Source organism: Perognathus longimembris, chromosome 11, assembly GCF_023159225.1.
Source record: "Perognathus longimembris pacificus isolate PPM17 chromosome 11, ASM2315922v1, whole genome shotgun sequence".
Taxonomy (NCBI): domain Eukaryota; kingdom Metazoa; phylum Chordata; class Mammalia; order Rodentia; family Heteromyidae; genus Perognathus; species Perognathus longimembris.
Genome location: NC_063171.1, coordinates 47547316 through 47564047, shown reverse-complemented (window position 1 = coordinate 47564047; position 16732 = coordinate 47547316). Strand labels below are relative to the sequence as shown.

The 16732-nt window shown below is 38.9% G+C and overlaps 1 protein-coding gene across 1 annotated transcript in view; it reads right to left on the bottom strand.

The window, feature by feature from the left end:
- The window catches only part of Eprs1 (glutamyl-prolyl-tRNA synthetase 1), a 66023-nt gene that overhangs the window by 8080 nt on the left and 41211 nt on the right, over window positions 1–16732 (bottom strand). Inside the window, exons 20-28 of the mRNA XM_048356548.1 lie at window positions 14814–15076; window positions 11318–11369; window positions 8944–9153; window positions 8142–8214; window positions 6388–6467; window positions 6151–6252; window positions 5415–5570; window positions 3801–3998; window positions 2181–2354 (exon numbers count right to left, since the gene is read on the bottom strand). Coding sequence (XP_048212505.1) covers window positions 2181–2354; window positions 3801–3998; window positions 5415–5570; window positions 6151–6252; window positions 6388–6467; window positions 8142–8214; window positions 8944–9153; window positions 11318–11369; window positions 14814–15076 — 1308 coding nt within the window. The remainder of the gene's footprint in view (window positions 1–2180; window positions 2355–3800; window positions 3999–5414; window positions 5571–6150; window positions 6253–6387; window positions 6468–8141; window positions 8215–8943; window positions 9154–11317; window positions 11370–14813; window positions 15077–16732) is intronic.

Below are 16732 nucleotides of genomic sequence, written 5' to 3'. Positions count from 1 at the left end.
TGTTTATGTGGTATAGAGGAGTGGAACCCAGGGCTTCATGCATGCTAGGCAAGCACTCTACCACTAAGCCAAACTCCCAGTCCACTACCAGAAATTTTTAACTAAATGGAACTAAGATGGGATTAAAAATACTTCAGTGGGACTGGAAGTGTAGCTGAGATGATGTGCTTGCCTACCACAGATGAACCCCTGGGCTCAATCCCTAGCATGGAAGGGGGAAAATAAAGCTAGGAGTAAGTATCCTTATTCAAAATGCTTCAGACCAAAAATGTTTCACATTTCAGTTCTTCACATTTTCAAATATTACAGACATGATTATTTAAGCATCCCTAATGGAAAAATCTCAAATCTAAAATGATCCCAGATCTGGATCCAAAACCTCTTAAGTATAATTAGAGCTTGTTAGTCAAACTCTTTTTTCATGTTCTTTAGTTTTAGGCACGAAGTTGAAAGCTTAAGGGTTTATTTTCTTTCCAAGAAATGAAGACCTGAACTATAGGGACGCAACTCATATTAGCAGTATCTCCGCTCACAAAGTACAGAATTAACAGGGACTCAAAAACAGTGAGGGACTGTTGGGGGAGGGACTGAGAAAGGAATATGGAGGTACCTCTTCTGTTCAATTAACATAGCAGCAATAAGAAGTTTATCCTGTAACATTTGGTTTCCAGGTAAGCGTAAACTGGTTTAGAGAAGCTGCTACATACCACTCAAAAGCTATTTCTAAGCAAGAAAAGACCTTTTTTCTTTCCTTTTCAAGTCCTCAGTAGAGAAATTACTACCAAATACAAGGAAAGCAGTATCTGTGCTCCAGCACAGAAGATAGTTTAACTCAAGGGCCATTTATATAACATTATAAATATTAGTAACTTTGGATCTGTTAGATATATTGACACTGAAAGCATTATTACCACGCTTAATATCAAAACTTAAAGTTGAAATCTCACTACATTTTCCCATTACTATTTCCTATAGAGTGTGAATTATATTCTTGCCTCCTTATTTCTAGATCCAATTATGATTCTCTGAGCTAGGCAGGAATAGAGGCCATCTGTAATCCTAGCAGTCAGGAGGCCGAGATAAAAGGATTCAGTTTGCAGTTTCGGCTACATAGTAGGACCTTGACTCCAAAAATAAATGAATGCATGAGTAAAAAAATAAATTAAATGGAAGGAAAAAAAAACCCTTAAATTCTCTGTCTTAAAGAAAAAGATTTAAGGGGCTGAGAATAAGGCCTAGTGGTAGAGTGCTTGCCTCATATACACGAAAGCCCTGGGTTTGATTCCTCAGCACCACAAAAATAGAAAAAGCCAGAAGTGGCACTGTTTCTCAAGTGGTAGAGTGCTAGCCTTGAGCAAAAAGAAGCCAAGGACAGTGCTCAGGCCCTGAGATCATGTCCCAGGACTGGCAAAAAAAAAAAAAGAGAGAGAGAGAGAAAGGGAGGGAGGGAGGGAGGGAGGGAGGGAGGGAGGGAGGGAGGGAGGGAGGGAGAGGGAGGAAGGAAGGAAGGAATGAAGGAAGGAAGGAAAGAAAGAAGGAAGGAAGGAAGGAAGGAAGGAAGGAAAAGATTTAAATTCCAGAAGTTCATAAAATGGAATTAAGCACACAGGTCATCTTTACAACACTGTATGATAGATAAATGAAATTTGTATTATAATAAACCAGAATTCAGATGGGCTTTGGATAGACAAACTGAAAATCAACTAGCTGATGTGAAACAATGTGGCATTAAAAACTCAACAGTGACAAGTGCCCGTGCAGGACTATTCTAACATTATATCCAACTGTTCAAATAACTTATATGGATTCCTGGTATAAACACCATACGTCAACTACATGAGGTTTACTTATTTTAAACAAAACCTCCAACTCCTTTTTTTTTTGGCCAGTCCTGGGCCTTGGACTCAGGGCCTGAGCACTGTCCCTGGCTCAAGGCTAGCACTCTGCCACCTGAGCCACAGCGCCCCTGCTGGCCGTTTTCCATATATGTGGTGCTGGGGAATCAAACAGAGAGCTTCATGTGTAGGAAGCAAGTGCTCTTGCCACTAGGCCATATTCCCAGCCCTCCAACTCCATTTTTATTCTAACATAAAAAGCCTTAAGTTAAAGAGAAATGAATGTACAGAAAATCTAAATCTAGGTTGAGGATTCAGGAATAAAAGTTTCAACTGACGATTTACCTTGAGCTCCCAGTGATTGAATTTCCAGCCTGGAGAGTAATTATCTCGCAAATCAACTCTAACTCGAATGTTAACACGGAGCAACCGCCGTTGATAATCATTGCATTTGGCCATCAGAGCTTCTTTGTCTTCTTCAGAAAGTGTATTTGTAATACCACAAGGAATAATGACCACCTAGAATCCAGCATACAGAAACAAACACATAGAAGCATTGAAGTCCTGTAACTGCAAACTATCCATCCAGGAGTTAAAACTTACCAGATTTAAAGTGTTTTTTTTTCCTTTCATTTTTTAAATTGTTATTATATAGATGATATACAGGGGGGTTACAGTTTCATAAGTCAAATAATGAGTACATTTCTTTTTTGAACAATGCCATGCTTTCCTTTGCTCTCTTCCAATTGCTCTCTTCCCCTTTAAAGGTTTTTAAAAGCCTAATCAACTTACATGATTTCTTTTGTTTTTGTTTTTTTGCCAGTCTTGGGGCTTGAACTCAGGGCCTGAGCACTGTCCCTGGCTTCTTTTGCCCAAGGCTAGCACTCTACCACTTGAGCCACAGCACCATTTCTGGTGTTTTTCTATATATGTGGTGCTGAGGAATCAAACCCAGGGCTCCATGTATATGAGGCAAGCACTCTACCGCTAGGCCATATTCACAGCCCACATGATTTATCTACACATAACATCTACCCACTTAGTTGCATATCACTTAGCTACACTACATGAATTTTCAGTTGACCTACACTATTTCATTTAGCCTATTATAGCTCATTTAAAAAAATGATCTGAAGAAGTTTTTTGGGCCTGAGCACTGTCCCTGGCTTCTTTTGCCCAAGGCTAGCACTCTACCTCTTGAGCCACAGCACCATTTCTGGTGTTTTTCTATATATGTGGTGCTGTCGAACCCAGGGCTTCATGCATGCTAGGCAGGCACTCAACCACTAAGCCAGATACCTAGCCCTCTGAAGAAGTTTTATACAAAGTAGGTTTTTATTATATGTGTGCGTGTTCTGGTCCTGGGCTTGAACTCATGTCCTGAGCACTGTCCTGGCTACAAAATAGTTTTAAGAATTAAAGTAAGCCTGGTTTATTTACTGGTGTCCAGCTATAATATAGCTTTAGAAATGAAAGAAGCAGGGCACTAGTGATTCATACCTGTAATCCTAGTTACTCAGGAGGCTGAGATCTGAGGATTTCAGTTCAAAGCCAACCTAGGTTGTGAGACCCTTACCTCCAATTAACCTCCAGAAAATGGGAAGTAGTGCTGTGGCTCAAGTGGTAGAGTGCTAGCCTTGAGCAAAAAACAGCTATATCATCCAAGCCTTGAGTTCAAGCTCTAGCACTGCTACATACACACATTCACACACACACACACACACAAAATAAATAAAAAAAGAAGTACAAACAATAACATTGCAAACAACATAGAGTTGCACAAAACAGGTCTAAGCTATATCCTCTGTTGTTTTATTGTCAGAGAAATCTACCCAAATAATGTATCATTCAAAAAAAACAGCCTTCCAAATCTCAAATCTTAATCATGATTTCAAGTCAATATAGCCAAAAATGGCTTATTTTATAAACAAAATGAAAAACAGGAAAAGGAACTATTTTTCTTACCTGGACACAAGCTACACGAGGTGGTAATACTAAGCCCATGTTGTCCCCATGCACCATGATCATAACCCCGATGGTGCGTGTTGTCAGTCCCCAGGAACACTGATAGGCAAACTGCTTCTCTCCAGGTGTTTTTGGATCTTCAAAAATGATTTCACACATTTTAGAAAAATTCTGGCCTAAATGATGTGATGTTCCCCCCTAAAGTAGAAGAAACATAAGCTTTAAATTTAATAATCCTTTATGCCTTTGACGATAATCACTATAAAATTACATGTTTTAAGATAGCACTACATCTGTTTTGCCTCCCTTTTGGACATTGCAAAGATTTAAAATACAAGTATAAATAACATAACAAGAGGTCAGAATTAATGAAAAAAAGAAAAAAAACCCCACCAACTCCTACGTATTTTGCTATAGGCAGCCCCTTTCAGTAGAAGTAACTTTCAGCACAATCTTTAAAAAGGCATCCATGCTTTGGTGATTCAGAAATTAACTAAACCTGGAGATTTAAAGATGACAGGTATGCTAACAGTATCATAAACTAGGAAGCACATAAAACACCTTTCTTTGAAATACATATTTTTATTCATTGTTTCTTGTGTGTATATTATTGGGGATTGAACTCAGGAGCCATGCCCCTTTGCTCTTCGTTTCTCAGATAGATCTCAAGCTTTTTTTCCTGGGACAGTCTCAGCCAGTGATTCTCCTGCCTCCACCTCCCAAGCAGCTGAGATTACAGGCATACACAATCATGTCCAGCTTCATTTATTAATTAGTTGGCACATACCTGCATAATGTTTAAATCAATTTAAATATATGTTCTTAAGCATTCATTCCCCCCATTTTTTTTTTTGTGGCGGGGGAGCCCTGGGCTTGTACACAGTGCCTGGGCACTGTCCCTGAATTGCTTTTGCTCAAGGCTAGCACTATACTACTACAGCCACAGCACCACTTCTGGCCTTTTCTGTTTATGTGGAACTGAGGAATCAAACCCAGGACTTTATGCATGTTAAGCAAGCACTCCACCACTAAGCCACATTCCCAGCCCCGTTTATCATTCCTTTAATAAGATTTATCATTTTTTAAAACTTTTAAACTGTATATTACATTACTGTTATCCATAGTTATTTATCCCACTATGCAATAGCATACCAGAACTTTTTGTTTTACTTTAAAGGAAGGGGATTAATGTTAAGCTATGTGAAATAAGAGAAGCACAGAAAACAAAGTACCACATCATCTCACTCAAATGTCTACTCTTTAAGAAGTTCATCTCATGGAAGTTTAGAATAAAATAGTGATTACCACAGGCTGGGGAAAGTGAGAGTAAGAAATGGAGAAAGGCTGACCCATGGGTACACAATTATAGTCACACAGGAATAAGAATTTCTAGTGTGGCAGAGTGTGATGACACACAATTCAATTTGTAATCCCAGCACTTGGGGGCTGAGCCAGAAGGATTGTGAATTTATGGTCAGCCTGGGCTACATAATGAGACCCTATTTCAACAACAAGAACAAGAATGTACTTCTCTGTGACAGAAGAAATTGCTAGATCTGCCCATGGACTGTCCTGACTGTTACCCACAGGTCTTAAGCAGCAGCAGTGTGGTACCTGGATAGCTCTCCCACTAGCAGATATGAATGCTTCTATTGTGGTTGTATAGTCTCCTCCTGCAAACTTCTCCTTTTCAGTCTTTCTTCCTCTCACAACAGGAATTGCCAGGAGTTCTTCATATACTCGAGCATATAACTCAAGTATCTGTAAGACCTGTAAAAATAATTTAAACAAAAAATGTGTACAAATTTAGGGCATATTTATTCATTATAAATCTATAAATTGTGTTGTGGGAAGTACTTCAAACACTAAAATCTTTTTATAATGGAAAAGTTAAAAGCTAAATAAGACATTCATTAAAAAAAGACATTTAAGCTGGAGTACCACTGATACAGTGTCTGGTACATCTGCTTAGCAAGTCTAAGGCCCCAGTTCAAATTCCAGTATTGTTAAACAAAAAGAAGAAATAATAGTACGGAAGACGAAGTGAGTTTGAACATTTTCTTAAAGCTGTATGTAGACTTAGAATTAGAAAAAAAATGCTTATCAGAATATATAGCAATGAGTGAAAAATGATTATTTTCAATCATATAACTACAACTTTTCTACAAAGTGCAATATTTTCAACTGAACTTATACACTGTTTTTAGTAAGAACTCAATAAGTAATTTCTTGTCTATGTACATCTGCATTAATTTGATTTTACTTTGTAACAAGTGTTGCATAAAAAATTTAAAAAGCAGAACCTAAACAAAGAAAAAGATAAAAAATAATATGAAAAAAATTTTAATACCTCTTCTGCTGCTTCCTCAAAGGTAGCAAAAGCACTGTGCCCCTCTTGCCAAAGGAATTCACGAGTCCGAAGGAAAGGCTGGGGGTGCTTGAATTCCCAGCGCTAGGAGAGAAAAAAGTACAGATGGTATTATACCTTTCCATTCTTATTAACAACTTTACATTGTAAGTAATAAAAATACTTGAAAAACTAAAACGAAAATATGATGACAACAAAATCTGAGTAGTGTGTACCTACCACTACATTGCACCACTGGTTGAGCCGGATGGGCAGGTCTCTGTGTGACTGCACCCATTTTGCATATGCAGGATACATTACTGAAAGGCACAGGAAAACACAAGTCACTTAGTCACTTAAGGATTTGCTTGATTATATTTCTTAAATTTATATTCATGAAGAATAACATTCATTTACTTTGACTGTTTTTGTGTTTTGCTTGCTTTTAGAAATACAACTTCTGTTCAATTCTTTGTACTTATTATCCTGTTGAGTTCTCACAATTAGCCCATAAAGTAGAGATCACTAATATGAAAGATGTGAAAGTCAAAAAAACTTCCTGAATTCAGCAGTTACATATTAGAATGAAATCTTATTGAGATCTACTGAGAGTATGCCATGAATTAGAGCCTATCCATGATACACAACCAATTTAAAAAATCCTGCTAATTTGGTAAAAAGCTAGTATCATAACTTCAATAGGGAATACACAAAAATATCACTAGAAGGGCTGGGACTATGGCCTAGTGGCATATACATGAAGCATATACATGAAGCCGTGGGTTCGATTCCCCAGCACCACATATATAGAAAACGGCCAGAAGTGGCGCTGTGGCTCATGTGGCAGAGTGCTAGCCTTGAGCAAAAAGAAGCCAGGGACAGCTCAGGCCCTGAGTCCAAGGGCCAGGACTGGCCAAAAAAAAATCACTAGAAGTATCAAATGAAGAACAGACATTCCTAGAAATACAGATAATCACTTTAAAAGTCATTATCCAGCTGCACTCCCATTTACTATGAGTAATTTTAGGAAAATGACAATCTTTCAGAGACCTTTCTTTACCTAGAAAATAAGAGATAATAATAGCTGCCTGTAACTTCTCAGTTTTGTTGGGGGATGAAAATTTTAAAAACTTGGTTAAATAAATGTATTTATTAATCTTTAAAAATTCTACATATAGCTAAATTGCCAGTGGTTCATGCCTGTAATCTTAGCTATTCAGGGGGCAGAGAACTGACAATCTTGGCTCTAATCTAGCCTGGGCATGAAAATCCTTCAGACTTCTAACTCTAATTAAAAAGCAGGGATTGAAGTTGTAGCTCAAGTGGTAAGGGTGAAAGCTTTGAGTTTTGAGTTTAAGCCCCAGTATCGGCACACACAGACAACAACAAAAACCAAAATCCAAAACTCTACTCATGAGTGTATTAAAATGAGTAACAAAGTTTAAAAATAAATATGACATAAAGTATTAGTTTGCACATTTTATTTTATGTTTGTCAGTCCTGGGGGTTGACTGCTGGGCCATGGCACTGAGTCTGAGTTTCTTTTGCTCAAGGCTAATGTTCTACTATTTGAGCCACAGTGCCATTTGTGAATAGTTTACTAGAGAGAGTCTCACCGGGGCTAGGAATGTGGCCTAGTGGTAGAGTGCTTGCCTAGCACTCATGAAGCCCTGGGCTCAATTCCTTAGCATCACATAAACAGAAAAAGCCGGAAGTGGCGCTGTGGCTCAAGTGGCAGAGTGCTAGCCTTGAGCAAAAAGAAGCCAGGGACAGTGCTCAGGCCCTGAGTCCAAGGCCCAGGACTGGCAAAAAAAAAAAAAAAAAAAAAAAAGAGTTCTGTAACAAGAGCAATACTTTTTAAAGATTAAAATTCCATATCATTTACAAACAATGTGTTATTGACAAGGATTACACATATCACAAAACAAAAGCTGAGCCTCAACTCCTAAAAGTACAGCTGGATAAGGTCTCAACGAGCTGTCTACTGTTCTCACCTGTTTCACTGGTAGGCCGGATGGCAATTGGCTCTGCCAACTCAGTTTTGCCAGATCTTGTAACCCAAGCAACCTAGTAAAATAAAATCATTTTCATGCATTGTTTTTCAATCGTATTTCACAACAATAGTATAAAGGCAAACTTTGTTTTTTTCAAAATCAGTAAGGCAATTTCAAATCACAGAAGGCTGTTATTGTGAGGTAGGGCACCAGTTAGTTAAGATGATATGTCAAACAGTCATAACTTGCTGTAAAGTATAATTTTAAGATAAAAACAGCCTTACATTTCTACAAACTGGTTGTTAGACATGACTAAAAATGTACTTTGAAGTTTATAAAAGAAAACTCCAAAAAATCAAATAGCGAAGGGCTGGAGATATGGCTCAGAGATAAGTGTACCTGCCTAGCAAGAGCAAAGCCCTGTGATCAAAACTTAGAACCACCAAAATAATAAAAGAAAAACCCTATCGCAAATCACATAAGCAACCCAGGTCACATTGTTATTTTAAAACTATAAATGATGGTGGGCTGAGTGGGGAGAGGGAGGGAGGACTAACAAAGAAGGTAATGAGGATGAATATGGCTGAAGGAGTTTATTTACATGTATGAAAATAGAACAATGAAATCTACTGAAGTTGCTTTAAGAAGGAAAAAAAAGGGAAGGAGAATGATATAGGGGTCAAGTTGATCCAGATACATTATATACACTATATACATTATATACAGTGAAGGAATGTCACAATAAAACTGCCCCTTGTAGAATAAGTGTATGCTAATTAAAAAAAAATCAAAGCTAACTCACCTCAGGGGCAAAGTCAGCAACATGACTCTTCTCTTTCTCTAACGCAGCTTGAGACACAAATATGGGGAAATAGCAGTTTTCAACACCGAGTTTCTTGATCTCAGCATCAAAAAAGTCCTTGATGGATTCCCAAATGGAATATGACCATGGTCGAAGAATATAACAGCCACTCACATCATAGTATTCAATCATTTCTGACTTTGTAATGACCTTTTCAAGAGAAGAAGAAAATCTGTGAAGCTTAATTTTGTTGTAAAGCAGAATTCTACAAATGGCAAAAGCACACAGTAATAAAAATTCCAATCTGAGCCAGATGTGATTGCACACACATGTAATCTCAGCACTCAGGAGGCTGAGACAGGTGTATCGTAAGGTTGAGGCCAGCCTGGTTTACACAGTAGGACCTGTCTTAAAAAGTAAGTAAATAAAATGAAATGAAAATCCAATCTAGACATTTCCTTTGATATACATTTGTCAAGTGGAATGTCTGAATGACAATAAAACAGATCTTCCTACTCTGAGAAGCAACAAAAAACAGGTCTCTAACTCTAAAGACTATACTCCAATCTTGTCTCGCCTATTTACTTACTATCTTTGGGACTTTAGACTAATCACCAAATAATTACTATCTCATTGTCATTTCATTGACAGTCCTAAAGTTTTAAACTCATGGCCTCATGCTTGTTAGGAAAAGCATTCTGCCAGTTAAGCCATGCCTCTATTGTTTGCTTCAGGCTACTTTTCAGGTAAGTCTCCAGTTTTTACCCATGCTAACTTGGACAATACTCTCTTATCTAGCTGTGACATCTATCACTTGCCCTATCCTAACCAAACTTAAGCATACACACACACATAGAGATGGGAGCTGGCTAGCTTTCTGCCTGGGGTAGACATAAACTGTGACCTTCCCAAACCCCACCTCTACATAGCTGAGATTACAAGTATGAGCTAATGTACACTGCCAGAGATCTTTTGATCCAAGAATTTATATGACCATGCCTTAAAAACTACCTTGTTAAAACACTATACACTATATATTATAAAAAGGCATCATATATTCGGCAAGTCTGTCTCAATGGCAGGTTTATTACTCTTTTCTTTTGGTGCTGGTAATGGGGCTTGAACTCAGGATCAGGGAGTTCTCACTTAGCTTGTTACTTAAGGCTGGCACTCTACCAGCTCTACTTGCAGTTTTTTATTGGTTAACTGGAGGTAAGAGTCTAGCAGACCTTTCTCCCAGGCTATCTTAGAAATGCCTCTCAGCTTCTGAGTAGCTAAGATTTATAGGCATGAGCCACTTGAGCCCATCCAATACTTGGTTTTGATATAAATTTTAAATATTCAAAGTCTAAACTTTCAAATTCCCACATGTATATCTTATAGCCCAGTTGATGTGGAGCTCTTAATTCTATTATCACCAGTTATTTGAAAATAATTCTGTGATCTGATGAATGTTTTCCTGTCCTTAATTTGGGAGGCATATTTTCCCCTCCCCAAAAGTCAATCATCAGCCAGGCATGGATGGCTCCTAGCTCCTAAGGAGGCTGAACATCAAGGTTGGAAGCCAGCCCAGGAAAAAAAAGTCTACAAGATTCCATCTCCAATTAACTAGCAGAAAGCCAAGCTGGGCGCTGGTGGCCCACTGGTGATCCATGGCTCACATCTCTAATCCTAGCTACTCAGTAGGCTGACATCTGAGGATTGTGGTTTGAAGCCAGAACAGGCAGGAAAGTCCATGGGACTCGTATCTCCAATTAACATTCAGAATTAACCACCAGAAATCCTGAAGTGGCACTATGGCTCAAAGTGGTAGAGCACAAGCCTTGAGCAAAAGAGTTCTAAGACAACATACCCAGGCCATAGGTTCAAGCCCCAGGACCAAAGGAAAAAAAAAAAGCCAAGCTAGGTGTGGCTCAAATGGTAGAGCACCAGCTGAACAGGCAAACCTAGTGACAGTGCAAGCGCTAAAATCAGAAAAAAGAAGGGAAAGGAGGGAGGGAAGAAGAGAGGGAGAAGAGAGAGGAAGAGGAAGGGAAAGGGGGAAAGTGGAAGGAAAAGGAAAGGTAGCCACAAAGTATGGTAAAAGTTAACTGAAATGACACAATGAAGATTGAGGTTTGTTGACAGGCTGCCTGTCTTCAACACAGGTTTGATGGTATCACGGGGAAAAATGAATCAAGCATTCACAGTATTGAACTCTATAAAGCCTAGCTCTCACAGTTTCACGGTTTTCCCTCAATTGTAGGCTCCTTGGAGATACTGGTACATTAACAGATACCAAGGATTTACTGGATTTATTAAATGGTTGGACCTTATCTAATCATAAAACAGACTTGAGAAAATTAAAACAAAAATCAACTGAGAGCATACTCACTTGAGAATACCAATCTGCAAGATTTTCTTCTTTTTTTGCCTCAAGACCCAATCTGCAGATACAAAAAAGAAAATACAAATGGTGGATGGAGCATGGCTCAGCAGCTGCTAATTCATCTCTACTTATAAAGTTACTAAAACCCTAATAAAAGCTACTCTTTCTTGACCTCAAGCTAATCTTTACTTTCCCGTGCTTCCCCACCCCCCATCCAAAGTTCCATTTCCAAATAACATCAGCATATGAATTTGGGATTAAGTTCCAAACATGTACTTCAGAGAAATAACTTCAAATTATGGCAGGTTAAACTGAAAATAAACCACTGAAGTTTGAAAAAGATTAAATTTTATCTTTTAGTATCACATTTCTATATTTATATCTTTCCTATGTTCGTTCCCTGGAGAATGTTTTTAACACAGAAAACAGTTTAGTCCTGTCATATAAGATGATAAGATATTTTCCAAAAAACTATGAAACTGGCTTGATGTTGGTGGCTCATGACTATATTCCTCCCTACTCAGGAGTCTAAGTTCTGAGAACTTTGAAGTCAGTCCAAGCAAAAAAGTCTGAATGACTCTTATCTCAATTAACCAATAGGATGCTAGACTGGAGGTGTGGCTTGAGTGGCGGAACACCAGCCATGATTTAAAAAGCTGATAGAAAGTGCAAAAGCCCAGAGTTCAAGCCCCGTACAAAAAAAAAAAAAGGGGGGGGGGGGGGGGGAAGAAAAGCCCTAAATAAAAACTCCCCCAAACTAGTACCAAATCTAACAAGAGCTATGATTTTAATGCAAACATCTTTTTTTATGAAGTACTTTATTCAATTAATGTGCTCGTTAAAGACAAAGCCTCATCATGTACATTTTCTACTAAAAAAGATCTAAGTCATTCTCAACCATGGTAAAATGATAATAAGATCAGTGTCTTACTGAAAGTAAGACGTAAAAAGTAATAAAAACAGCAGCTACACATGAATATGTGAAAATATACATATATATGTACATGTGAATATATGCATAATATATGTAAGGTTCGTGGAAAAGGAAACCTGCCACATGGTTCAGGCAGAAAGGAGTTTCTTGAGGGGAACACAGACTACCAGCCCACACAAGATGGAGGCATGGGGAGAGAAAGGTGAAGTAAGAAGGGAAAGAGAGAGAAAAGAGCAAGAGAGAGTAAGGGAGAAAAGGAAAGAGACCAGAGACTTGTGTTGAGCCGGGTTATATAGGAAAAGGCGGGAAATATGGCCAGGTGGATTGGATGTGAGAGAAGGGGGAGGTAACTGCCTCCAGGTGTGCCAGTTACCTAGGTAACTCAGGTACTGGGTACAGACTTAAACAGGTGGGGGCAACGGCATGGAGCCCTCCCAGGGATGGACCTTACAATATACATGTATATTGTACATTCTTTCTTTAAAAATACTAAATTAGGGGCTGGGAATATGGCCTAGTGGCAAGAGTGCTTGCCTCATATACTTGAAGCCCTTGGTTCGATTCCTCAGCACCACATATATAGAAAATGGCCAGAAGTGTTGTTGTGGCTCAAGTGGTAGAGTGGTTAAGCAAAAAGAAGCCAGGGACAGTGCTCAGGCCCTGAGTCCAAGCCCCAGGACTGGCCAAAAATAAATAAATAAATAAAATAAGTTAATTAAAAATGCCAAATTAGTAGAGGTAGATATTCATACAATAAACTACAACTGAAATAAAAATTATTGCAGGAAATGGGTGTGGCTCAGTAGTCTCTACCACTGGGAATGTTTACTTGAATTCAATCTCTAGCACTGAAAAACATAAAACCCCAAACATACATATCCATAAAATCCGTAACTACTCCGGACAATTATCCTCTTTTGGAAATACCCCAACAATTACTCAAAGAACTTTGGTCTCACAATCCACATAGAAAGATCTATCCATTAGTCATGACTTATATAAGCACAGCTTTTTAGTTTATAAGCTAGGCTTTACTGGCTTAAGATGCAGACATTTTTGCATGAGCATTCTCCTATTATGATTTACTGTGATATATCACCACAAAATAGCTACATAAAACCTGGTCCTTTTACAAGCAATCAGATGGTAAAGGGTTGAGAAGTTCTACTCACTCCTCCACTATTCCATAAATCTTGTTATCTGTGATCAATAAGCAAAAAGATTAACTGTTGTATTCTCTTAAAAAGACAATGCAGCCAGGGGCTGGTGGCTCACACCTATAATCCTAGATAATCAGAAGGCTCAGATCTGAGGACCCCAGTTCAAAGCGAGCCCACACAGGGAAGTATGTGAGGATTTTTATGCTCAATAAGCTACTCAGAAAAGGATGGAAGTGTCACTATGACTTAAAGTGGTAGAGTGCTAGCCTTGAGCACAAAGAGGCTCAGAGACAGCATCCAGGCTGAGTTCAAGCTCCAGGACCAGGGGGGAAAATGTACTGGGAATGGAGTCCTTATTTAGTTCCCAGAGCATATTTTCATTTGAAAAATCTGCTTGAAAAATTGCAAAAAGTTAAGAAGTTAGGCTACCAACAGTGTTAAAAGGAAGGAGAGGGGCTGGGAATATGGCCTAGTGGCAAGAGTGCTTGCCTCATATACATGAAGCCCTGGGTTCAATTCCTCAGCACTACATATAGAAAAGACCAGAAGTGGCTCTGTGGCTCAAGTGGCAGAGTGCTAGCCTTGAGTAAAAAGAAGCTAGGGACAGTGCTCAGGCCCTGAGTTCAAGCTCCAGGACTGGCAAAAAAAGGAAGGAAAGAAGTTGAGGGCTGGTGCCTCATGTCTGTAACCCCAGCTACTCAGGAGGCTGAGATCTAAGGATCAAGGTTTAAATGGATACCATAAAACTCCCTAATATATGCTAATAAAAAAGGGAAGGTTTTTTTGCAAGGTGAGAGGAGGGAGTGCAACAGGATGTGAAAATGATTGGATATGACATAAACACATGTGGAGATAAAACAATGAAATCCCCTCTGTAAAACTAATATAAGCTAATTTTCTAAAAAAGGGCAATAAAAGGAATAGTTATAAATATTTACAATAGGTACAGAAGAAACTAGCACTAGCTGAAAATCCCTTACTTAAAATGCTCAGGACCAAAAGTCTTAGATTTCGGAGTTCTTAGAATTCTGGGGTATTTGCATAAATGACACCAATTGAACATCCCTAATCACATTTTCAGGCTAAAGATGTTCACCCTGTAACAGCACCAACAATTCATTTTCATTGCAGAGGAAAGTGGAATGATAGAAAACAAGCACGGAGACTTCTTATGTTCTGGGATGTTTAGCCCAAGAAATTCATGTGTCACTTGTTATGAAAGCTAAGAAAACGGAAAATTAAAAGAAGTTGTCTGCGGATATTACAGATTTAGTTCTTTGACATAATAGCCTAATGGTCAGATTAACCAAAATTTGCTTGTTAAAAAATGTAACAACAACAACAAAGGCAATAATTGACTGCATTCAAAATTCTGCTTTCCTTCAAAAGAAGCTGCCAGGTTTCTTACCTGGTTTGTTTCTTCGGCCCTTGCCCTTCACCTGCTCCGCTTGATGACAGCCCACTCCCCTGGTTCTTAGGAGGGTCTTTCCTTTGACCATCATTTTGTTTCTGAGGCTTACTCTGCTTTTCAGATGTGTTTTCTTTTTCTTTTTTCTTCTTCTCTTTGTCCTCAACTCCAGTGGCAGACACAGGCTTATACTCTACTCCTGTCAAAGACTTGTACTGTGCCTTCAGCTGAAGGAGCTCTTGCACAGCTGCATCTACTTGATCCTATAGTGCAACGAGAGGAAAAATGGAAGACCATACTTCATTCAAATAACTGTCATAACACAATACACAAATACAGTATCCAAAGCTTTGCAAACACTATCAGAAGTTGAGGTGAGGAGAAGTATGGGGTAGAGGTGGCAAATGTTAAAACATACTAATTATCAAAAATAAATTTCAAAGTAAAATTAAACAGAGGCAGAATTATATAAGAGTACTAGGAAACAATGGTCTATAACAACACTGTCCAATCAGTAATTTACTGCCACATGGGACTATTTGAATCAATAAAGTTAAAATTTAGGATCTCAGTGGCAGTAGCTCCATTTCAAATGCTCAATAGCACACATGGCTAATGCTTACTTGCACTGGATAGTCTTGTTACAGAATAGTTCCATAAAAACCAATGATATACAACATCTATTCCATAGGGTTCTAAAGTAAAATCCATTAAATTGAACACATCATAGTTATAAAGAAGGCAACAATTAAGTATCTACATTAATGGTTAAACATTGAAATCTACTGCAACTTACTGACTTGCATGCATGTGACACACACACACACACACACACGCACACACACACGCACACACACACACACACACACACACACACACACACACATACCCTACTCCTGCCAGGTATACTTGCACATGCCTGTAATTCCAGGCTCAGGAAAAGGGCTCATGAGTGTAATTAGCACAGGCTACATGCAAGTTAGAAGACAACTTGAATCACATCTTGAGACTGTTTCTCAAAGCCACTCCATCCTCTCCTCTCTGCCAAAAATATTCAACAGTTTATTATAAAGATAATAGAACTAGCGGGATACCAGTGGCTCGTGCCTGTAATCATAGTTACTCAGGAGGCCGAGATCTGAAGATTGTGATGCTAAGCCAGTCTGGGCAGAAAAATATGACTCTTATCTCCATCTAACTCCAGAAAACCCAAAGTGGAGCTGTGGCTCAAAGTGGTAGAGTGCTAGTCTTGAGCAAAAGATCTCACGAACAGTTCAGCTTGTAGGCCCTGAGTTCAAGCCTCATTACTGACCCTCCCACCCCCCCAAAAAAGAATTAGCACAAACTATACCAGAGCTCAAAGCCTCTTTCCTTTGGTTGGTCATAGGGTTTGAACTCTGGGTCTGGGGGAACTATCCCTGATCTCTTCAGTTTCAAAGCTAGTACTCTACCACTTTAAGCCACAGTGCCACTTCCAGTTTTCTGGTTGTTAAATGGAGATAAAGAGTTTCAAGAACTTTCTTGCCTGGGCTGGGCGGCTTTGAACGGCGTTCCTCAGATCTGAGCCTCCTGAGTAGCTACGATTACAGGCGTGAGCCACCATTGCCAGCCATAAAAACCTATTTGAGACTGATAAGGAGAACAAATCAAACAGATATTGAGAGGGTCTACAATGTTGTAGGCACTATTAGGTCTGGGTTACTCTATACTCTGGTTCTTTCATATCAGAGGGAAACAGAAAACAAAGCAAATAAAATATAGGTTCAGGACTGGGAATGTGGCTTAGTGGTAGAGTGTTTGCCTAGCATGCATGAAGCCTTGGGTTCAATTCCTCAGTACCACATACACATAACATTTTTAGCTGGAAGTGGCACTGTGGCTCAAGCGTCAGAGTGCTAGCTAGCCTTGAGCTGAAGAGC